The sequence below is a fragment of the Salvelinus fontinalis genome, chromosome 3 (assembly GCF_029448725.1).
Source record: "Salvelinus fontinalis isolate EN_2023a chromosome 3, ASM2944872v1, whole genome shotgun sequence".
Classification (NCBI taxonomy): Eukaryota; Metazoa; Chordata; class Actinopteri; order Salmoniformes; family Salmonidae; genus Salvelinus; species Salvelinus fontinalis.
Window position 1 is genome coordinate 14,864,903 of NC_074667.1, and position 23,385 is coordinate 14,888,287.

Consider the following 23,385-nt stretch of genomic DNA (forward strand, 5'->3'; position numbering starts at 1 on the left):
TTGGGAAAGCAGATAACGCGTTGTTAGCTAACCTAATTGCCTTTGCATGGGAAAACACAGAATCGTAGCTTCATTGCGTCACTTTTATTTTGAACTGCATCACATCCGGCCGTGATTGGGAGTCTCATAGGGCGTTGCCGTCATTGTAAATAATATTTTGTTCTTAACTGACTTTCCTAGTTAAATAAATGTTAAATAAAAAATGAACCGACTTCGCGGTGGGCTTCGAACGGGACTCCTCGCTCACGCCCGGGAGGCAGTCCTGTTCCAGATCGGATGCAATCAACTTTTAGCCGTCGCAAAACACGCCTACCCTGGCGGGATTCATTTTGATGCTGCTAAACCCCTCCCACCGGAATGGGTTGGGCAAGACACTGCAGTAACAACACTGATTGCATCTTTGTTCTGGCCTTTACTCATATGACATGATAGATATATGTACACATATCGGTTTATAGAGACACTGAACGTCTCCTCGAAAAGTGTCTAAAAAGATTTCCAGTCAGTGGTAAGTTATGTCTGATTTATGATTTGGAATACAAGATGCATGTCTCTATGTGATTGTGTTATTGAATTGGGACTATTTACCGAAATTAAATGCGCTGAAACTCAGCAGAAAAGCATATATTGCATGTTACCATGCTTCATTGCAATGGTAATCTATGTCAAGCATGTCAAGTCATGGAAATTAGTTTTGCGCGTTTGGATGATGCAATATGATGTGATGAACTGCTCAGTATCAGCTGATTCCTCCAAACATGGCAGGCGACTCTCTTCTTTGAGAGACGTTATCCTTGATGTTTTTTTGCGATATGATTTCTAAAACAAAATGAATTCTTTCTGAAAGCCTTCATTACTGTCATACACCCTTCACGGTCAATACTTGACATGCTGCTCTGTGGCATTTTATTTATACAATTATAAAAAGACCATGAGTTCATTTGATCCACTGAAAACAACATGAACAAATGTGATATGCACAGGGATTATTGCAGAAAGTGATGTAGTCTATAGGCCTATAGTTTAAATGACTCGCAACCATGTAGATTGTGGTTCAATGAATTGTAATAAGGAGGCTAACACAGTGTTATTGAGAGTTTATTTTAAAGGTGATGCAGCTTTCTGGAAGGGGTGTGAACCTGACGAGACTGAAATCAATACTCAAAGCAACAATTTGATCAGTTTGATGCAGGCTTACAGTATAGGCTGTTGGATTTATCCAAGAAAATGAAAGGATCATTCAACGTTTTCTTGATGACCATGGAATGAACAAGAAATGCAAATTTAATTCCACATTGTTACCTATAGTGGTGGCAGGCAAATTGGCGTTAGTTCCATTGGACTTGCCCCAAGCATTTCAGTTTCAATCAACAATATTGATTCAAATGTATTGTTGCAGCCTTGTTTATTGATATATCAATCCAAATGAATGCCTTGTTAGACTTTCTATGTAAAATGTATATATGGAGTATACCCCATTAAAAATGTATTTTATTGGTAATAGAAGAAGACGAGGGCTGTTTATTGTATTAGGTGCACAGTGTAAATGAGTGCAAAAACAAAAGGGGATTCCAACTGTTTTAAAATTGAGCATCACTACCAGTTTATTTGATTTCCACAGCAAGTGTCTTTGGATGGAGGAAGGGAGTCATTGTCTGTAACAATTAAATTCTGTTTTTAGGTCCTACTTTGTCATGTACCATACAGATCTGCTACAACGATCGACTATCGTACCATAAACCTTTTTTGTTATGAGACACAGTTCAGCGTTCAAAAACAGTTGCTTCTTGTTATCGGTCCGTGATGCTACAGTGCCGCCGTGTTCAAAGCAAGCCCTGCCCCCCTCTAGTCAATTAGCCTCGTGAATGACATGACATACTGTACCATCCAGCTCTATAGGTACCTATAAGAGTTCTCTACCAGCTGCTGTCCTTATCAATCTCATGTCAGTGAAATGTACAACACGGACAACATGGACAACGAACAGTGCTTCTTGCTTGCATGTGTGTATAGCTCACTGCTTTGCTATACTACAGTGAAATTCCAGCTATGTATGCTTGTGACTGTGTCTGTGAAGACTGAATCCTAAATTAACTGGACTTTTGTTTCCCCAAGCCTGCTGCCTCCCACACTGAAGGACTGAAGGTACAATAATATAGATATGTGTTCTTGTCATGGTCTGTTCAGTGACTGGAATGGAGTCTAATGTACAGATTGGAATTGTAGTCCCTTCTCTAACTTAACCATCAAATAATGTTTTATGCTGTAGTTTCAGTTTTGTGCCTAACAGAATTGCGTTGACGGACACATGGTGTCCTTCCTCTGTATCCAATTATGTTAGAGCATGATCACCTTTTTTAGGGCAGGCCAGGAAGAATGCCTCTTCAAAGTATTTGAGCATAGTGCTTGTTCTACCCTATAACTATCCAGCCATATAATCAAAATATATGTTTTATATGGCTGGATATAAACATACTGAAAGTGTATGATCAATAGTCAAACTGTATCTGCGAAACGCTATCATTTTTGTAATCCCACAAATTAATTTACATGAAAATACCAGTGGAATTCCAGACAATCCAAACGCCTTTACATTGTGGCACTCAGTTTTACCTATGAAATATTCAGACAGCACTCAGAGAGAGTGTCCTACCCATGGCCACTCTGGGCCCATCACGGCTCCTAGTTCTGAGACATTATCTCCATTGTCATGAGTAAAAAGCATTTACTGATAATGAGCCACATCATACAGTGTTCCCTCTCATTTGAAACAATGTCCCTCTGCCTGCAAGTTTATTCTGTTGGGGCTATTTATATGCTAGCTTCCAGTAACCCACCTCTTAACACACACACACACACACACCCTCTTATTTTTTCCATCCCAGCATGTACCCATTCGGAGGGGTCTCAGTGCGCATCCAGAGGGAGAGACTACACACCGAGGGAATGGGAACCAATGAGCGGGCGCTGAAGTTCCTCAATCAGGACTACGAGGCCTTGAAGCAGGAGTGCCTGGAGAGCGGCTGCCTGTTCGAGGACCCCTGCTTCCCCACCGAGCCACCTTCCCTTGGCTTCAAAGAGCTGGCGCCCCACTCATCCAAAACCCAGGGCGTGGAGTGGATGAGGCCCACAGTAAGAGACTGATAGGAGTTACAGTGTTCCAAATTAATATTGTAGTTGAAGCCATACAAGAGATACACATACAAATCCCTTGGTTGTATCAACGCTTTGGGCTCCTGAGTGGCGCAGGGGTCTAAGGCACTGCATCTCTGTGCTAGAGGCGTCACTAAAGACCCTGGTTCGATTCCAGGCTGTATCACAACCACCCATGATTGGGAGTCCCATAGGGCCATGCACAATTGACCAAGCGCCGTCTGGTTTAGAGTTTGGCCGGGGTAGGCCGTAATTGTAAATAAGAATTTGTTCTTAACTGACTTGCCTAGTTAAATAAAGGTTAAATAAAATAAATACAGATCTCAATTAAGGATTTGTCCCTAAACTCATAAATGGTATTGCAAAAAAGTGTGTAAGCTATTCTCGTGGTGTCTAAATGGCTTTTGCTCAAGCCTCTAAATCAAACCCTTGTTCCTGTGTGGTTAGACTGTAGGATGAGCACAGTATGTGCTACTTGCAGACACATGGCACTCTAGATATATTTTGTGCCTGTGCTGAGAATTAAATAGTTATTTTGGCATGGAGGGGCACAATGAATGGCATGTCATGAGAAAAAAAACAGGTGGTCTTTTCAACAAAGAGGGTTAGGGTGTTGAGAGTCAGCTTTTAGGGTTTGCATTTCACCAAACCTGAAAAGGTGCTGTTTAAGATGAATCTCTCATTGTGACTTCTGTGTACTTACCAGTAATTCCTCCCACCCCATGCAAAGATAAAGGTCACAATTGCCAGGTCGCAGTTGTAAATGAGAACTTGTTCTCAACTGCCCTACCTGGTTAAATAAAGGTGAAATAAAAAATATATATAAAACACTCAAGCAACAAATTAGTCCCTTCCTTAATTATGTATCCACAAATGGTTCATACATTACTGTGGTCACAATGTGCCAGTCTATTTCTGCTTTCAAATAGTTCTTTGTATTGGTCTTGGAAAATGGATGTTATTCTTTACTACAGGAAAATGTTAGTGTCTGGTGGGCAAAAAACAAATGTAACTCAAAATCCCTCTTTCACGCAGCATGTGATAGCACTGTCATTCTATAGCAGAGGTAAAGACAGCACTGTTGATAGATTAACGTGGCGGTGGGTTGGCGTGAGAGCCATGCTCACTTCAGTCAGCGTCCCTTGTCGGGGAGTGTTGAACAAACAGTCTAGAGGCCTACATGCCAGACATATCTCCTCCAACAGCTGCTGCTTGTGTATACTAACTAAAAGCACAAGCTGCTAAATGATTTAAATAACTTAAGGCTGGGAGGGCAGCCCTACTCTCTCACACTAGTGGCAGCTTTTCACTCTTCAAATCATGCTTTGATGTCATTTGACTCTACCGGTACCCCCTGTATAAAGCCCCACTATTGTTATTTACTGCTGCTCTTTAATTATTTGTTATTCTTGTGTCTTTTTTGGCGGGGGGGGGGGGTTCTTAAAACTGCATTGTTGGTTAAGGGCTTGTAAGTATTCGGCACATGTGACAAATAACATTTGATTTGATTGAGAGAGTAACAATCTACTTTTGACAGACTTTTTGAACGCTTGAAAAGTTTGACTAAAGATACTTTCAGTGTCCGTCCAAAATGGACATGGGTTAAAGTTGCAAAATCATAAGTAGGGGTACTGTAGTTACACAAGCTTTTGCACTAGATTTAAAAACATCAGCCACATTTTCATTCATGATATTTGTCTCGATGTGTACATATTTGCGTGTCTTTAAAATACTGTTTCTGATTTTACTTCATTTTCAATAGGAGTTTTCAGATAACCCTGAGTTCATTTTGGGCGGCGCCACAAGGACTGACATCTGTCAAGGAGCACTGGGTGAGTATCAATGTGCTTAGGTGTCAATGTGCTGTAATAGTTTGACACTAAAAAGACTATGTATTTCTGTTTTCTGCAGTGTGGTACTCCAGGAACTACAGTACTACTATTGTAATGGCTCAGACACACCGGTAGGATTGTCAAACGTTTGCTTGCCGACAGTACTTAGCACCTCTGAACAGAGTGTTGGCAGTCAATCTCTTTTGTGTTCACACAGCAAAGACCTTGAAGTCGTCAGCTATTCAGCCTTGTTAAAATACTCGAAATCAGAAGGTGGCAGTATCCTTGTTTGGAAATGCATGTCCATGTGAGTTGCTTTATGGTCGAGTCAATGTTACTTAGCTAGCTAGCTGCGCTAATATTGCTATTGTTGTTGAATTCCTTTGTTGATACTAGTCACATGGCTACAGCTAGTTTGGCAACAGCTAAATAATAGCTAGCAAGATGACAAAGAGTCAATTTAATTGACTCTTGCATGGACAATCCATAGATACATTTTTAGCTAGCTGGCTAATGTAAGCTAAATGATAAGCATGATTCTCTAGCTAGCTAGCTGTTGTGCTAGGTAAAGTAAAGACACTGCATTGACCCTGGGCAGCCAGCTTGGTAAAGCATTTAGTGTTGTGTGCATTGTGCTGCACTTATTACCACCCCATTCATTTTATATGAAGTATGTATGACTACTTTGCTCAGTTAGCAAGCTAACGTTAGCTATCTAGGGAACTAATAAGCTAGTGCACATTAGCAAAAAGTACTTATTTGAGCACAAAACTCCTTAGCTAGATGTAAAAGATGTAAAGACTTGCTCTAGAAAAAAATATGTATTATGCAGCTTTGTTTTATTTTGAACACTGACGAAAAGGGTGGATTAGACCAGAAAAGGTGCCCTATGTCCCCCCCCTTGTCACTCCTGTCGGCTCCCCCATGTGGAGGTTTGTGCTCACTGATTGGCTCAAAGTCAAGTTGTCGGCTACTGCCTAGTATTGCGATTCTACAAGTAGAAACTGCAGTTTTGGTGGTATCAGGTCAGTACTCAGCAGGTATGTATTTTGTACTAGCAAGAAAAGGAACGGCTTCCTTCTGTGATAAGTAACTATTGGCAGTCTATCTACACTCAGATTTTCTGTGTGTTTCTTGCTTAAGCGGTTTCTGGGAGAAAAAGTCCCTTTTATAAAAAAAAAAAATTGTTGCTTAACAGCAGTGTCCCTCCTCCTCCCCTTAATGTGTTGCAGGGTTTTCAATGTGAATGTTATTTTCCTCTACAGGGCACTTAAGTGAAACCAGAGGACTAGAAAAACTAACAAAATTACTGCCTGCGTGGAACAGTGAATAGCTCTTCCCTCATTCTGAGACATACAGTAGTTCATTCTACTACATAGAACAGAAAAACAACTCATCAATTCTTGCCAGACCTAACTTGCCTAGATGTTCAGTGGGATAGATTACAATGATGATTTTTCACATTCCTTGGGAGTTCTGTGTTCGCTGTTCTGTGAAGGGAGTAGTATACAGCATTGTATGAGATCTTCAGTTTCTTGGCAATTTCTCGCATGGAATAGCTTTAATTTCTCAGAACAAGAATAGACTGACGAGTTTCAGAAGAAAGGTCTTTGTTTCTGGCCATTTTGAGCTTGTACAAATGCTGATGCTCCAGATACTCAACTAGTCTAAAGAAGGCCAGTTTTATTGCTTCTTTACTCAGGACAGCAGTTTTCAGCTGTGCTAACATAATTGCAAAAGGGCTTTCTAATGATCAATTAGCCTTTTAAAATGATAAACTTGGATTAGCTAACACAATGTGCCATTGGAACACAAGAATGATGGTTGCTGATAATGGGCCTTTGTACTCCTAAGTAGGTATTCCATAAAAAAATAAGCCATTTCCAGCTACAATAGTCATTTACAACATTAACAATGTCTGCACTGTATTTCTGATCAGTTTGATGTTATTTTAATGGACAGAAAATCTGCTTTTTGTTCAAAAACGAGGACATTTCTAAGTGACCCCAACCTTTTGAACGGTAGTGTACATATATACATACGGTACTAGTCAAAAGTTTGGACACACCTACTCATTCAAAGGTATTTTATTTTATTTTTTTAAACTAATTTTTACATTGTAGAATAATAGTGAAGACATCAAAACTATGAAATAACATAGTAACCAAAAAAGTGCAAAACAAATCAAAATATATTTGAGATTCTTCAAAGTAGCCACCCTTTGCCTTGATGACAGCTTTGCACACTCTTGCGTTTCAACCAATCAGTTGTGTTGTGACAAGGTAGGGTTGGTATACAGAAGATAGCCCTATTTGGTATAAGACCAAGTCCTTATGGCAAGAACAGCTCAAATAAGCAAAGAGAAACGACAGTCCATCATTACTTTAAGACATGAAGGTCAGTCAATATGGAACATTTCAAGAACTTTGAAAGCTTCTTCAAGTGCAGTCGCAAAAACCATCAAGTGCTATGATGAAACTGGCTCTCATGAGGACCGCCACAGGAATGGAAGACCCAGAGTTACATCTGCTGCAGAGGATAAGTTCATTAGAGGTACCAGTCTCAGAAATTGCAGGCCAAATAAATGCTTCACAGAGTTCAAGTAACAGACACATCTCAACATCAACTGTTCAGAGGAGACTGCGTGAATCAGGCCTTCATGGTTGAATTGCTGCAACGAAACAACCACTAAAGAACACCAATAATAAGAAGAGACTTGCTTGAGCTAAGAAACACAAGCAATGGACATTAGACCCGTGGAAATCTGTCCTTTGGTCTGATGAGTCCTAATTTGAGATTTTTGGTTCCAACCACCATGTCTTTGTGAGACAGAATAGGTGGACGGGTGATCTCTGCATGTGTGGTCCCAACCGTGAAGCAAGAAGGAGGAGGTGTGATGGTGTGGGGGTGCTTTACTGGTGTCACTGTCTGTGATTTATTTGGAATTCAAGGCACAATTAACCAGAATGGCTACCACAGTATTCTGCAGCGATACACCATCCCATCTGGTTTGGGCTTAGTGGGACTATGACCCAACACAACTCCAGGCTGTGTAAGGGCTATTTTACCAAGAATGAGAGTGATGGAGTGTTGCATCAGATGACCTGGCCTCCACAATCACCCGACTTCAACCCAATTGAGATGGTTGAGATGATTTGGACCGCAGAGTGGAGGAAAAGCAGCCAACAAGTGCTCAGCATATGTGGAAACTCCTTCAAGACTGTTGGAAAAGCATTCCAGGTGACTACCTCATGAAGCTGGTTGAGAGAATGCCAAGAGTGTGCAACGCTGTCATCAAGGCAAAGGATGGCTACTTTGAAGAATCTAAAATATATTTTGATTTAACATTTTTTTGGGTTCCATTATTCCATATGTGTTATTTCATAGTTTTGATGTCTTCACTCTTATTCTGCAATGTAGAAAATAATAAAAAATAAAGAAAAAACCCTTGAATGAGTAGGTGTGTCCAAGCTTTTGACTGGTACTGTCAAAAGCTCTATGTGTGTAATAGAAGAATGACCCTGACTAGGCAGCTGACTGTTTGGGTGTGGCAGAACCCATTTGTGAGTCAGGGAGACACTGGTAATGATTCACAGAAAGGCTAATAGCGGACACGCCTACATAGAAAGCGTGCTAATGGATCTTGGCTGATGTCCCATGCAGCAATCTCTGGCGTATGTTTGCAAAACAGGGTGGAGGGAGGCGGATAACGGACCTAGCCAATGGAATGGAATTCAAGATAAAAGATTGTTCAATCAGCGAGCTATCAGTCGTGATTAATGCCATGATCAGCTTCCTTTTTAACTAGTGAGAAAATGTTGTTGTGAGTAGATCACAGGATATGGCCCAAAAAAAGCCCAAAACTGTTCTGTTCTTGGGATCTCACAAGTCTTGTTTAAAGTTTCCTCACAGCTCTAGTCTAGCTGGAAGTGAAAAGGCGGTTGGATGTGTAATTGTTATACACACGACGGGCTGAAGACCCAGCCCACAAACAACTTCTCTCTTTCCGTCTTTGGCAGGAGTTGACTCTCCTGTTATGTCACAGCCTGTGGGCTCCCCCTCTGTTTGTTTTGGGGAATTAACTTGATTGAGTTATGTAGCCTTTCAAGCATTCTATAAGGCTTATCAAACTTCAGGTTGAAGCTAACCAGTGCTTGAAATGTAATAGAAGATTTGACAATCTGATAATACTCCTCACTATAAGGTCTGTCTAACTTTTTCACCATCAAGCAGTGCTTAACTTATTGAACATATCTACTTCTGAGTATACACTTATATGGATAAGGCTGCTGTCATATGTACCCACATTAGAACACCAACACACTAGAATTTTATGTTCGAGAATTTCAGATGAAGCCAATGCTTTTTGAAGTTGTACTTTTGACGGACAAAAATGGACAATGATATTGGTCATACACAATTTAATCTGTTCATCCGTTTGAGTGTGGCCTTAGCCTTAGGATTTCAACCCCTCAGTCGATAACAGCAGTTACACTTAGCTTAAAAGAAAGGGATATTTTAGCAAGACCTCGAGGCCAGAGCAATCCCCAGTAGTGACATTGGGGACCTTTAACATTGCATTAGCAATCCCCATAGCTCTCTCTATAGGGAAGTAGCTAATGCTTACTCCCCACGCTAACTCAGTTACAGTACATGACCCCTTAAAAGCTGAATACATTTACATTTGAGTAATTTAGCAGACATTCTTATCCAGAGCAACTTACAGTAGTGCGTACATACATTTTTGTACTGGTCCCCCGTGAGAATCAAACCCACAACCCTGGTGTTTCAAGCGCCATGCTCTACCAACTGATCTACACGGGACCAAAATAGTTGAGGTTGCCTGATGGTTTTAACAATGTGACGATGGTGGGAATTAGCCTTTGACATGTTCAGCTGTTCTTGCTGCATGCCATTGATAGTAGTCTGCTGATGGTGCATGATTTCAGTTAAAGCAAATTGGAAGCGATTTTTCAAAGAGGAGTTGAGGTTTTGGAAAACAAGAACAAATGTTTGAAGGCTTGGCTCAGACTGGCCAAAATGCATTAGGTTGGCTATTCACTCACTACTAAATGCTGAACAAGGGTGATTTGAGCTGAGTGCTTGAAATGAGTTAAGTGTTTTGTTTGCTATTAACAGCAGCCTTAATTTTAAAGTGGTGAGATAGAAACCGCACCAGACAGTGTAAATGTTGTGTTTTTAAGACATATGGGTAATATTTTAGAAAGATGCACACATTATTAATTTAGGCTATGGTGCCGTTTAGATTTTGAATGTTAAGATTTCTTTATTGTTATTTGGCAGTATTTTAAGAAAACATTTGAGGCTCAGCTAAATTAGCTTATATTTATTCACCCTCTCTCACATTTTCACCCCAGGTTAAAATGATTAAATTTGAAAATGCCTTAACTATCTCCCTCTTCCATCTGGGCCAGGTGCTTCTATTCTGAGCCTGGTTCCTCTCTAGGTTTCCTTTTCGTACGAAGGTTTTCCAGGCCACTGTGCATCTGCGTTCTCTTTGGAGTTTAGGCCAGGTTACTGTGAAGCACTTGGTGACAACCGCTCAGTGTTTAATAAGTGCTTTATAAATACATTTGATTAATTTATTTTTTACTATTTTCCCTCTGTGGCTAGGTGACTGCTGGCTCCTGGCAGCCATTGCTTCCCTCACCCTTAACGAGAAGCTGCTACACAGGGTGGTCCCTCATGGTCAAACCTTCCAAGACAACTACGCTGGCATCTTCCACTTCCAGGTCCAATCAATCAAACAGAATAGAGGAAATGGAATAGAAAAACCTTTTAATGAAAGATAATATAATGATACAGCTTCAAACAGCGTGGTAGCCTAAATACGTAAGAAAGAGTGACTTGCCATATTCAGATTGAAGTTTGATTTGAGGGATTTTAAATCAACCTTTTGTAGGAGGCTCAATTCCTGAATTATCAGGTCACTGGGCTTTCCCCCAAATAATTCCCAGAGAGACAACAGTTCTGGCATATATTATTATGTGATTATGGGAAGCACTTAATAATATATGCTGGAGACATTATTTAGCGTCATAGGGGAGCATAAAACAATTATAACCTTCATGTCTGACTCCAATTTCTTCCCCAACAGTAATGACTGTTTTGTTTGTTCACAGTTCTGGCAGTTTGGAGAGTGGGTGGATGTTGTCATTGATGATCGACTGCCTGTCAAAGATGGCAAGCTGATGTTTGTTCACTCCGCTGAGGGTAACGAGTTCTGGAGTGCCCTGGTTGAGAAGGCTTATGCCAAGTATGATTTTCCTAATATTAGCTATTGTCTGTGTCAAAAGCTTTGAATGTTTTAATGGTTCTGTAAAACAGGCTTTAATTCAGGTATACAGTGCATCCATCTTAGAATATAATTGTATTTTTGCAATGTTTTATTTGCTACACCAAGTTAACAGTTGGTAACAATTGAATGTTCATAAAGCATACATGTCACAAGTCCAGTTAGCTCTGACATGTGTAATTGCGTCATACATTCCTTAAGCTTTCATAAATCTATGTCGCTATAAGGTTATGTTTATTATTTATTATGTTTGTTTTATGAACATACATTTCATTTACGAATATTGCAGATAGTGAAGACTTTCACATTGTTGCATGAAGGGATATAATTATTTTCCAGCATTGTGACATTTTTGTGTTAGACTGAGTGGCTCCTATGAGGCCTTGTCTGGTGGCAGCACCACAGAGGGCTTTGAGGACTTCACCGGTGGCGTGGCAGAGTTTTACGAGCTACGTAAGGCACCTAAGGATCTGTACCGGATCATCGGTAAAGCCCTGGAGAGAGGCTCCCTTCTGGGCTGTTCCATTGACGTAAGTGGCGTCTCTGTTACATGACAAACTGCAGTACACATATGCAGTCCTCTCAGATGGGGGTTGTTTCTGGATGGGACCTAGGTCACTGGCGCAGGTCCTATGTTCTAATCTAGGTTGACATTTTCCCCCATTCAGCTTTTAAATTCCCCAAAACATCAGAATCACCCACAACATGAATCTTGGCTTATTTTAAAAATCTTTCCACATAATGGAATTGTGAGCTGCAGTATTCTCAATGTTTTGCCTCTGGTGATGGTTTGAGACAAAAGTGGCCCCCTAAAATGGACAGAAATGGGCACATCTTCCCACGCCCCTGGGCATACAGTATATTGTCAGCCTAAAGCTACTTAAGAAATGATTTATATCGTAATATGTGTATATGAACCACACAGGCAACACTCAAGCCAACATTCTAGGTAAAAAATAACTAAACATCCATACAGCCTCTTTTAAAGTGGAGAGAAAGAGTCTGTTGTCACAATTATATTTTTGGCCGAAGATGTCATGTCCCAAGTGTGTGTGGTAACAATTGAAATGTATGATGACATCTGTTTGCATTCCCAGATCACCAGTGCCTTCGACATGGAAGCAGTGACCTTTAAGAAGCTGGTTAAAGGCCATGCCTACTCTGTCACAGGTCAGAAGCAGGTGGGTGAGTGAAAATAAGTCTTTGTGGAAAAAGTGAGGGATTTGCCTCTTCCTGCGGGCCATTTCAAGCCTTAGGCGATTGTGCCTGATAGGGCAGACCCGAACCATACTGTAATAGCTCAGATTTTCATTTTCACATTGTCCTTTCCAGCATGGTTCCATTGTGGATTCGTAAGCAGGCCAGCTAAGTACAATTTAGCAGAGCGTGGCTCAGCTTGACCCTAGTGTGAATCTGGAATTGGAGGGAAAGGAGTGGTGAAAACAGGAATATAAACATAAACAAATCACAAAAAGCAAAATAAGAAGCACTTATTCTCCTCATCTTTCAGTATACAGGCAATCTTTTGCAGAAATTGCTTATTTCCAAATTAATAGTTATACGGGCATCCGTGACTATCAAACAACATCATGATTGAGAAATTCTACTTTCAAATTGGAATGTGTTAAAATTTCAAAGTAAAATCTGACCCAATTTTTGTGTGTCTGTCTATCATCATAGGTGGATTTCCGGGGTCGCATGGAGAGGTTGATCCGTATTCGTAACCCCTGGGGTCAGGTGGAGTGGACCGGGGCTTGGAGTGATAAGTGAGTTCACATCACAACCATCATGCTTTTCTGGACAGCCTAGGGCTCTGTGGCTCAGACGGGTATAATACTCAATGTGCATCAGCAGTTTATTTCTTATGTCAGTCACTGACAGTCACTCAATTAGCCCATGTCAGCTAACATTTTATAAGATTGCTAAGTAAGTTATCTAAACCTTCATGGCTGAATTACCTACCGGGCATGAAGGGCATGTGCCCAGGGGCCCTGATCTTCAGGGGCTCCTGATTTTGTTATTCACCCAGATATTGTATGAACATGACCTAAGTCAAGGCAAAATGTGCTTTAAAACTGCAACCAAATCTCGCTTAGGGCCTCCAAAAGGCTGCGTGTGTGTCTGTGTACATCTGTTTGTGTGCACGAATTCGCTAATCAAATTTCACATTTTATTAGACATATGTACAGGATACACATTGTATACACAATCCGACGAAATGCTTATTTGCAGGTTCCTTCTCGACAATGCAACAACAATAAGAAAAGTTAAGGATACGAACATAAAGTAAATTACGAAGTAGAATAATAATTTTAGCATAAGTATAATAGAGAAAGCCACAATTTATGATCTAATATGTACACTTGTTTTGGGAAAGGGGGGATTGGGGGGCAAGTGTTTTAAATTGTGCAGTATTTAGCAATAATAATAAGAGTCTGTTAGCAGCAGTTATGATGTGTGTGTGTGTGTAGCATGAATGTGTGTGTGGGTGAGTGGGTGCATGTGTGCTAAGGTGTGGAAAAATCAGAGGCTGCTGGTCAGTCCAGTTCAAGTGTTCAGTCTGATGGCTTGTCGATAGAAACTGTCTCTGAGTCTGTTGGTATCAAATTTTATTTGTCATATACACACATATACATATACACTTGTGCTTCTAGTTCCGACAGTCTCGTGCTCCGATACCGTCATGCTTTCCACCACCCGCTGAAGGGCCTTGCGGTCGTGGACGGAGCAATTCCTGTTCCAGGCCGCGATTCAACCGGTCAGGACGCTCTTGATAATGCAGCTGTAGTATTTAGAGAGGACCCGGGGTGGCATGCCAAATTTCTTTAGTCACCTTAGGAAGTAGAGATGCTTTTGTGCTCTTTTGACAAGAGTGGTGGTGGTGGTGTTGTTGGTTAATGTCACGTCCTCGGTGATGTAGACCCCGAAGAACTTAAAACTGCAGACTCTTTCTACTGCAGTCCCGTTGCTGTGGATCAAGGCATGTTCCTTCCTCTGCTTCCTGAAGTCAACAATCAACTACTTTATTTTGCTGACATTGAGGGAGACCACAATGCCAGTTCACTTACCTCCTCGCTATAGGCTGACTTGTTGGTGTCATGCAAAGCCACGCAGTCGTGGGTGAACAGGGAGCACAGAAAAGGGCTGAGGACACACCTCTGGGGGGCCCCTATGTTAAGAGTCAGTGTGGGGGAGGTGTTGTTAACAATCCTCACAGCCCGTGGTCTGCCCGACAGGAAGCCCAGGATCCAGTTGCAGAGCTTGGTGTCGAGCTTGGAGGGAACAATAGTGTTGAACAGTAGTCAATGAACAGCTTTCTCACATAAGTGTTCCTCTTCTCCAGATGTGTTAGGGCCATGTGAATAGTGATGTAAATGGCATCTTCCGTGGATCTGTTGGAGCGGTAGGCAAATTGGAGTGGGTCCAGTGTGCCTGGCATGCTGGCCTTGATGTGGGCCATGACCAGCCTCTTGAAGCACTTCATGATGACCGGGGAGTCAGACGGTGCGATAGTCATTTGGGAATGTCTCCTTGTCTTCCTTGAATCAGGTGGGGTCTACAGCCTGGGACAGTTTGAAGATGTCAGAGAAGATGCCCCCCAGCTGGTGAGCACTAGGACTGGGATGATATCGCAATGTTCTTTCCATGGTAAAAATGAAAAAACGAAGCAGAACAAACTCTTTGGTCCTTTAAAATCCTTCTGTATGTAAAATATTGTCTGCTATAGCTTGGAAAATAAATAAATGTGACTCTGGATGACAATGTGATGATGTTTGTTACCAACATAAGGGCTGTTTTCCTAAAGAAGGTGAATCTGCTCTGTGTTTTGTTTCCTTGTCACGATACTAACGAGTATCGTGTTACTGGTATCATCCCGGCCCTTGTCAGCACACACTCATCTGGGCTGGTGGGTTTGTGAGTATTCACTTATGAGAGTTTTCCTCACGTCAGCCTCGGAGAGAAAAAGCACCTGGTCAACCGGAGCGGCGAGAGTTTTCCATGGATGGCTCGTTATTGGCTGCCTCGAAGTGAGCATGGAATGTGTTAAGCTCGTCTGGGAGGTGGGCTTCGGTGGGCACCACACACACAGTTGGATTTGCCTGTGATAGTCTGTAGTCCTTGCCACATGAGTGAGTCTGAGTGAGTCTGAGTTGTTGAACATCAATTCAAGTTTGAGTCTTTATTTACTTTTTGCGTCCCTAATGGATTTGCGGAGCTCGTACCTGCTTGCCTTGTACTTGATTTTTTTTTCTGTACTCTCTCCCTTTAGTTTTAAGGTTGTTGTCAGTAAGATCTTTGCATTACATTTCTATTGATCAGTTCAACAATACTCATCACTGTCTCTCTCTTTTTCTCTCTCCGTGTCTGTGTCTCTCTCTCTCGGATATTGCTATTAGTTCGTCTGAGTGGGATGCGATTGATCCATCAGAGAGGGAGGACATGAATTGCCACATGGAGGACGGAGAGTTCTGGTAAGTTCACATTCTGAGATATCACCTTGTGTGTTTTCCACCCACAACTCTGTTGTTTTCTATGGTGTCCTGTTTGTTGGGGCTGGACCCTGTATACCACACCGGCATCCGATAACAATCTAACCCAACCCACACCTGACCCAAACCAGATGGAAATATTAACATTTTTATCAAACAGATTCCATCTGTCTCCCTTTCCCTGCTTTCTGAATATACAGGATGCCCTTCCAGGAGTTCCTGCGCCAGTTTTCCCGGCTGGAGATCTGTAACTTGACAGCAGACGCTCTGAGTGATGACAGCCAGAGTTTCTGGAACACCATCAAGTTTGACGGAGGCTGGAGGAAGGGCAGCACGGCTGGAGGCTGCCGGAACCATCCAAGTGAGAGCACCATGACCACCACACTACACCCACTACCTTGTAGGCACTTGTGTAGACCTGAGAGGATTGGATCGTTGTAAGCAATATGGTAACAATTCCACCTAGGTGGTAGGGGCTCGGAGTTGATTTCGGATTCAGGGATACACTTAAACTTCATCAGTCACTGACTGCATGTCTTTTCTATATCACATGAGTTGCATACCTTGTTCATGGATTGCATATGTTGCAACATACAAATATCCCAGTGAGAACATACCATAACATATTTTATAAGGAATATACTGATATTTTGGTGTTATGCTTTCAAGTACCTAGTTATGACATTAGGGGGTGCTGTAGGATCATAGACAGAATCCGATACATACAGAGCTGCAGTACTTGTTCACTTCTCTCCTTTATCTGAGGGACGTGATCTAAGATATTTGCCTGTGTTTGTTTGTTTGTTTTCTTCACGTGGCAAAGTCACCATACAGACCATATCAACGGCGAAGGTTGGCTAATCTTAAAACATTTTTCAGGCAATGTCCATGGCTCGGACCTGCATTGCAATTTAGGCTACGCAATTTAGGCTAGTATTCCCATGTTGAAGCAAATTACCTTTTGTGAAAAACTGGGGACATGTTGTTGTTTTTTTAAACTAGGCCTATTATAGGGTTACTGTAAGCCTATGAAGTTTAGTAAACAGTCTTCAATGGATAGGACGCACAGCCATGCCCTCCTAATGAATTGGAGTTCATGACAATGGAACATCAAACACCGTAAATGCACAACCACATTAAAAGCTTCGGGAGCAGGTTTTCATTGGCCAGTGAGTGGTCAAGCCCTCATTACACCTACAACAAATTAATGAAAAGCGTGCCTCTACACTACCACCAGCTGTTGTGCCCATAATTCCCGCTGTCAAAACAACAAAAATATTTCTGACACACCCACAGCATTGCGCGAGTGTGCTAAGATTTACGTTTGCGTTTGGTTTGTTAAAATAGAGCCATGAGTTGAGTTAGAATTAACTGCAGGCGTTTTTACTTGCTATGTTCAAAGGAGGTAGAACCCAAAATATACATTATCATGACCTCTGCCTTCTGTCTTTGTTAGACACCTTTTGGATCAACCCCCAGTATAAGATTACCCTGCTGGAGGAGGACGACGACCCTGAGGATGAAGAGGAGGCCTGCAGCTTCTTGGTGGCGCTCATGCAGAAGGATAGGCGCCGCTACCGACGCCAGGGCCAGGACATGCACACCATTGGCTTTGCCATCTACGAGGTGAGGGGTCAAAGGTGACATGCCAGTAGCAGAGCAGAAAATTAAGCTGCAATAAATCTCGATGAAGGGTAGAATAAACTAAAGATACATTTTGCCAAGTAGAGGTAGATTCTGTGTATAATGTCTGTTTATTTGATGTGATACCCAGTGACCAAAGAATCAACAGTAGACCAAAACAAAATGTCCCTAAAACTGACCTCGTCCTTTCTATCATTACAGATTCCAGAAGAGGTATGTAACGGTTTCAGGCACCCACATAAACACACACACAAACTAGCCCTATCTACCCCCTGTCCTTCTTCTCTCAGTTTAAGGGTTGTCAAAGTGTTCACTTGAAGAAAGACTTCTTCTTGAAGCACTCATCATGTGCACGTTCTGAGACCTTTATCAACCTGAGGGAGGTGAGCGCACGGCTGCGCCTGCCACCCGGGGAGTACCTTGTGGTACCCTCCACCTTCGAACCTGGGAAAGAGGCTGACTTTGTCCTCAGAGTCTTCACTGAGAAGCAGTCGGAGACACAGTGAGTACAGTATAGTAGTACTTCAGGGATGTGCAACTTAAATGGAGAAATACAGTTCTGTTAACAGCAAAATTGTCAATCCTAAATTATTTCTCGTCTGGTTTTCTCAATACACCTCAATCAGTTGTTGGTAATTATGTACAGCTGTTGGGTCTTAAATTGACCCGTTTTGTTGCAGGAGAAAATAATCCTGCAGTAGTAGGATTTGAATGTTTGAAGAAATATTTAGAATCGCAGCTGGAAGCGGCGTTTGTATACAATGCAGTATCGTACCTACATTTTAGGCCTACTGCAGGTCCACTGGGTACCAGTTCAACTGGTTTTAAGATGTCCTTTTTCTCGATAATATATACTGTAGATCAAAAAAAAAAGCATAGGCTTTCATGGGCCATTGCGTAGCTGAGGTAGCCTACGCAACGGCTCATGAAAACCTATGATTTTTTTATGACCATGGGGGGGAGTAATATCATTTCATATTTAGTTTGTATTCACCTGTGGGCTGCCACTTGAAAAAAAAAATAAAAAAGAAATAATGTACATATATACAAAGTATTGATCATGATGATCATATTCGAGTTTAAAAAATTATACATTTAGTATGTAAATGAAAGAATTAAAAATAAGTGAGCCTTGATCCCCAACCCCACATTTCCAACAAGACTCCATCCAACCACCCACCCACAATATATATCCGTGTTATTAAGCTATATAAAATGACAGTTGTTGATGAGTATGGCTGCATTTCAGTTAAATTTTTGTACATTTGAATGTTGGAGTAATAGGACCTGGGCCTAGCGTTTGACTGCCCCCGCATGGAGAGAAAAATATAACTTTTCAGGGAATCATATTTGAATTTCCTGATGCAGTAGGAAAATTCTCAGCGACAAAAGAGTGATCAAGTTAAGATTTGACATCTGTATACCACTGTATTTTCTAGACATTGGCACAATTTGGTAAAGAATTGTATTAAGAGTCTGTGGCGATTGTATTGTATGGCTATCACTGAATGTAAAAAGCAGCTTTGGTATATTCTAAACATTGCATGTAAACATTTATGGAATTTATTTTAAATAGTTGCTATGTCATTTCAGAGAACTGGATGATGATGTGGTGGCAAACTTTGAAGATGAGGTAAAGAGTCAAGCTTAGATGTTCAACTCCCTTGCAATAATTGCTTAACCAAGAACTTGACTTAGGGGTGTGAATACTTATGCAATTGAGACATTCCATTTTTCATTACGGGAAAAATAAAAATGTATTTTTCTTTAAGTTTGAAAGTGTGGAGTAGGTTGTGTATATATATTTTAAGTTACTGCAACATGCCAGAACTTTGCAAGGAATTAAATACTTTCACAAGGCACTGTTATTTCACTTGTTGACCATGTATCAACATGGATGGACAGCTGAGTCTTTATCTTCACAGGAGGACATCTCAGAGAGTGACATTGAGGACTCATTCAGGGCCATGTTCGCTCAGTTATCTGGGGAGGTGAGTTTCAAGTTTGGTTTTGCTCCGAAACGCATTTGAGTGCAAAGATAATGTGTTTCATGTTTAAGAACATGGAGACATTTTGAGTACAAAACCTGTATTTGCTTTATGTTTTAGGACATGGAGATCTCTGTCCGTGAGCTCAGAACCATTCTCAATAGGGTGGTGACCAAACGTAAGTACTGTTCATTCAATGCTCTTCAGGTCGAGGGGGTTTAGTGACTCGTCATCCATTCAATGCAATTTCTGAAATGTGGTCTGTTATCCTATATTCAGGTAAAATGGGCAGACACCATTGAGGTTTTTTAAATCACTTTTTAAACCCCATATTTTTAGCCGTGCCTTTAATAAGTGATTATTTTACACATCTTCTGTGATCTTATGTTCTTTTATTTATCCTCTTTAATGCTTTAACTTTTTTCATTTATTGTTTTAATGTAAAGTGTGTTTCAATTTTAAATTGGATTTGATTCCCAGACAGGGACCTGCAGACTGATGGATTCAGCATGGAGTCCTGTAGAGGCATGGTCAGCCTATTAGACGTATCCTTCCTCAGCTAGTCACTTTAACACTCCCTACCCTTCATTTCAATACATACTCAACTTTATTTGGACAAAGGATATATTACGGCAGTATTAATGAAAAATACAATACATACATAACCAATTGCGTGATCACAAAAAAGTATCATTGCTTTGATATGTTACACTAACAGACAAATGTTGCACTCCATTTCCAATTGCTATCAATGACACCTTGACTCACCTGTTACGCAGAAAGATGGCTCCGCTCGCCTTGGTATAGTTGAGTTTCAGATTCTGTGGAATAAGATCAGGAAGTGGCTGGTGAGTTGAAATATGCTGATAATTGTATGTCAATTTTACAGAAGTGAAATATTGTCAATGGCATGCAAGAATGCAAGGCAGACACCCATAGCTCTAATCTCTTCTTTTCCCAGGGAATCTTCCGCCAGTTTGATCTGGACAAGTCTGGATGTATGAGCTCCTATGAGATGCGTCTGGCCTTGGAGTCTGCTGGTGATTACTCTATCTTCGCACTACTGGATTGGTGTTGTTCAGTAGACACGAAACAGGCACAAATATTTATAAATAGAATAAAACAGATGTACTAGCTACCTGAACTTGAAAATAATGCGTAGGTTTTGCTACATTATACCTACTGAACACAATCCAGGGGCTTCAATGAAACAACGAATGACTATAACTTTTGTACTATAACTCTACATTACTGATGCACTACAACACATTATGAATTGCAGAGTTGATTTTGTCAATTACATTATAGGTAATTCAGTACTGTTGATATCACAGGAGGTTGGTGGCACCTTAATTGGGAAGGACAGGCTCGTGGTCATGACTGGAGCTGAATAAGTTGATGCCATCCCATTCGCTCTGTTCCAACCATTATTATGAGCCGTCCTCCCCTCAGCAGCCTCCACTGGTTGATATCAATGGATAACACTGCTTTCATCTTTACAGTCAGACTACAGTAGCCTGTTCCCAGATCTGTTTGTGCTATCATGTCAACTCCTTGTCACTTATTGCCATTGCATTACTATGAATTGACATGATAACACAACCAGATCTGGGACCAGGCTTAGACAACCGTATGTGATGTCGGAAAAAAACTCTTTGGTTTTCATGTGTTACATGCTTTATGATCTTCACAGGATTCAAACTGAACAACAGGCTGAACCAGGTGCTTGTGGCCAGATACGCTGAAAATGAGGTCATCGACTTTGATAACTTTGTCTGCTGTCTGGTCAAGCTAGGAGCCATGTTCAGTATGTATTTTTTTTGTCTTTGACTACACAACCTGGTCCAGAAACAACATGTAGTCATGAAAGTATTGGATATATGTAAGCTCCCCTATGCCTGATTGGAATGGTTAGTGGAGCCATTATCACCATTTTGAATACATATCTGATTCTTTTAAATCTGCAAAGCGGGGTGAGGGCTAGGCCAGTGATTGTTTCTGGACTGATTTTGTGATTGAATTCACATTATCATTTCATAATTAGGACCAGGAAAAATTATTGACTTCTGTCTGTACTGGTAGTTCTGTCCTCCAGCACCAAGACATTGATGTAGTGCCCTCAGAAGCTTACAGTCATTCATCACATCTTCATACCTTCATCATTTCCATTAATATTCTACTTATCACACATTAAAGGGATACTTCTGGATTTTGACAATGAGCATGCTAGCAAATACCCATAGACTTAGCCAATACTAACTATCGTTATCACAAAGACTAACGAAACTACCTCTACCTGCCTTCATACTGGACACAGAGACATAAAAATGGTATCCACACGTTCATCCAACTCTGGGGAAGTAGATAAATGGCCTCATTGCCAAAATCCCAAAGTTTCCCTTTAAGCTTCTATGCATGTGAATGGTCCATGCAGTCTTCTTTAACTGGGTCATTTATATTACTTCTGCTATGCCAACATATCAAAAAATGGTTGAGCAATGGTTTTTCTTTTGAAAAAAAGAAAGCAGGCAAATACTTTCACAGCGATGTTTCGTTAACAGTCTTGTTCATTGTGTCCAAACTCCGGGGGGGGGGGGGGGGGGGGGGTTACCTGCAGTGGTGCATCGAATTATAGGATAAAGATGTCATTGGCCAGATGGTCAAGAAAAGTTAATTATAGATGGTGTTAAAGCACAATTCTAAATATATATATTTCCCCTTATTTTCAGAGGCCTTCCAGGAGTTGGATAGAGAAGGCACTGGAACTGCTGAAATGAATATCACAGAGGTGAGACCATTTGAATTTCAATGCTATGTGTCTTTTAATTACTGATTCACTAAGGAAAAGTAACCTTATCCACTCTATCTTTGTCTCTCACAGTGGCTGTATATGACCATGTGTGGTTGAAGTGTATGGTGATCTTGTATGCTGTAGAAGAGGACACATACACACCCATAGTAGAGGACAACCATAGCCTCAAAGTGCCTCCAAAGCATCTCAGTGCACCCAACCAAGGCATCTCAAACAATCCCAAAGAAACTTCTACTCCCTGCTTTTTAATCACCACTACAAATACCTTGCTGCCTCTGCTCAATAACTTGGCAATTGCATTTAACCTGGTCAATTACATGTGATGAAAATTAAATGCTTTACTAAGGGAGTCGCTGCATATAAATCACTGCACGCATTATACAATGGCAAAGTTTTCAGGGCATACCGTTGTGCAAAGAATGCCTGTATTTTTTAAGTTCCATTCCAAACCTCTTAGGTTTTCCTCTCTTTTGTTTAACCATCAAATTCAGATGCTAGTCTGTAATAAGAGATGATATCGTACTCTGTGACTGTATGTATTTTTTGCTACCTTTCGCAGGATCTTGGATTGTAGAAAGTATGTAGAGCTATAGGCTGCTAATGAACTGTAAATTGTACTGATGAATTAGTCTTTAGGATACCTCAGTACAGTACACTACAATAGTTAAAGACAGAAATATAACTAATATTTTCCTCAGGATGGCAATTTCAGTCTAAATATTGGTGAGGGTACTTTCAACTGAAACACAATGTAGGAAAGGGATTCTTCAAAATGTGACAAGGTAAAAAGTAACTTTGATGCCTATGCTACACTGCACATTATAATTCTGCAAAGAATGTCACTGAATAAAAACTGACTGATCATGTAACTTTTGAGTTATTAATTTTCTAAAGATGAGTAAGAACATGGTTAATGCATAGTTATAATCCCTAATGCAAACAAGGTGTGTATGAATGTAACCTTTTATTTATTATTATTTATTGTTGATATGAATAAGGTCATTTTGCTTCCAAAACCATACCGCAAGAGATGCATGTTAGAGCGCCATGATCAAGCGCTACCCCAACACTTGGTTTGCTAACCAATTTCATATGCATACATAGACATGCAAGGACTAACAGTCCATGAGATCTTGATTAAACGTTTGAA

General features: G+C 40.9%; 1 protein-coding gene across 2 annotated transcripts; it reads left to right on the forward strand.

The window, feature by feature from the left end:
* Window positions 1-69: 69 nt before the first annotated feature.
* Window positions 70-23,104, forward strand: LOC129839752 (calpain-1 catalytic subunit-like). Of its 2 annotated transcripts, XM_055907385.1 has the most exons (23): window positions 70-508; window positions 2,116-2,145; window positions 2,886-3,132; window positions 4,916-4,985; window positions 10,620-10,738; window positions 11,129-11,262; window positions 11,663-11,831; window positions 12,399-12,482; window positions 12,982-13,067; window positions 15,699-15,773; window positions 15,992-16,152; window positions 17,248-17,417; window positions 17,637-17,648; window positions 17,726-17,937; window positions 19,029-19,068; window positions 19,361-19,426; window positions 19,544-19,601; window positions 19,904-19,968; window positions 20,203-20,271; window positions 20,385-20,463; window positions 21,117-21,230; window positions 22,153-22,211; window positions 22,305-23,104. In XM_055907385.1, exons 3-23 carry the CDS (start codon window positions 2,887-2,889, stop codon window positions 22,329-22,331), a joined length of 2,115 nt encoding a protein of 704 aa, XP_055763360.1. In that variant the 5' UTR covers window positions 70-508; window positions 2,116-2,145; window position 2,886; the 3' UTR covers window positions 22,332-23,104. The 2 variants fall into 2 exon arrangements, with proteins under 2 accessions (XP_055763360.1, XP_055763368.1); XM_055907393.1 differs by lacking the exon at window positions 17,637-17,648 and having other exon boundaries at window positions 73-508.
* Window positions 23,105-23,385: the final 281 nt, after the last annotated feature.

Excerpts from the sequence above, each read along its gene's own strand:
- LOC129839752 (XM_055907385.1), top strand. The coding sequence starts at position 2,887 with ATGTACCCATTCGGAGGGGTCTCAGTGCGCATCCAGAGGGAGAGACTA. Across the intron at positions 17,938-19,028 it reads GAGAAGCAGTCGGAGACACA|AGAACTGGATGATGATGTGG; the intron begins GTGAGTACAGTA and ends ATGTCATTTCAG. Across the intron at positions 19,069-19,360 it reads TGGCAAACTTTGAAGATGAG|GAGGACATCTCAGAGAGTGA; the intron begins GTAAAGAGTCAA and ends TTATCTTCACAG.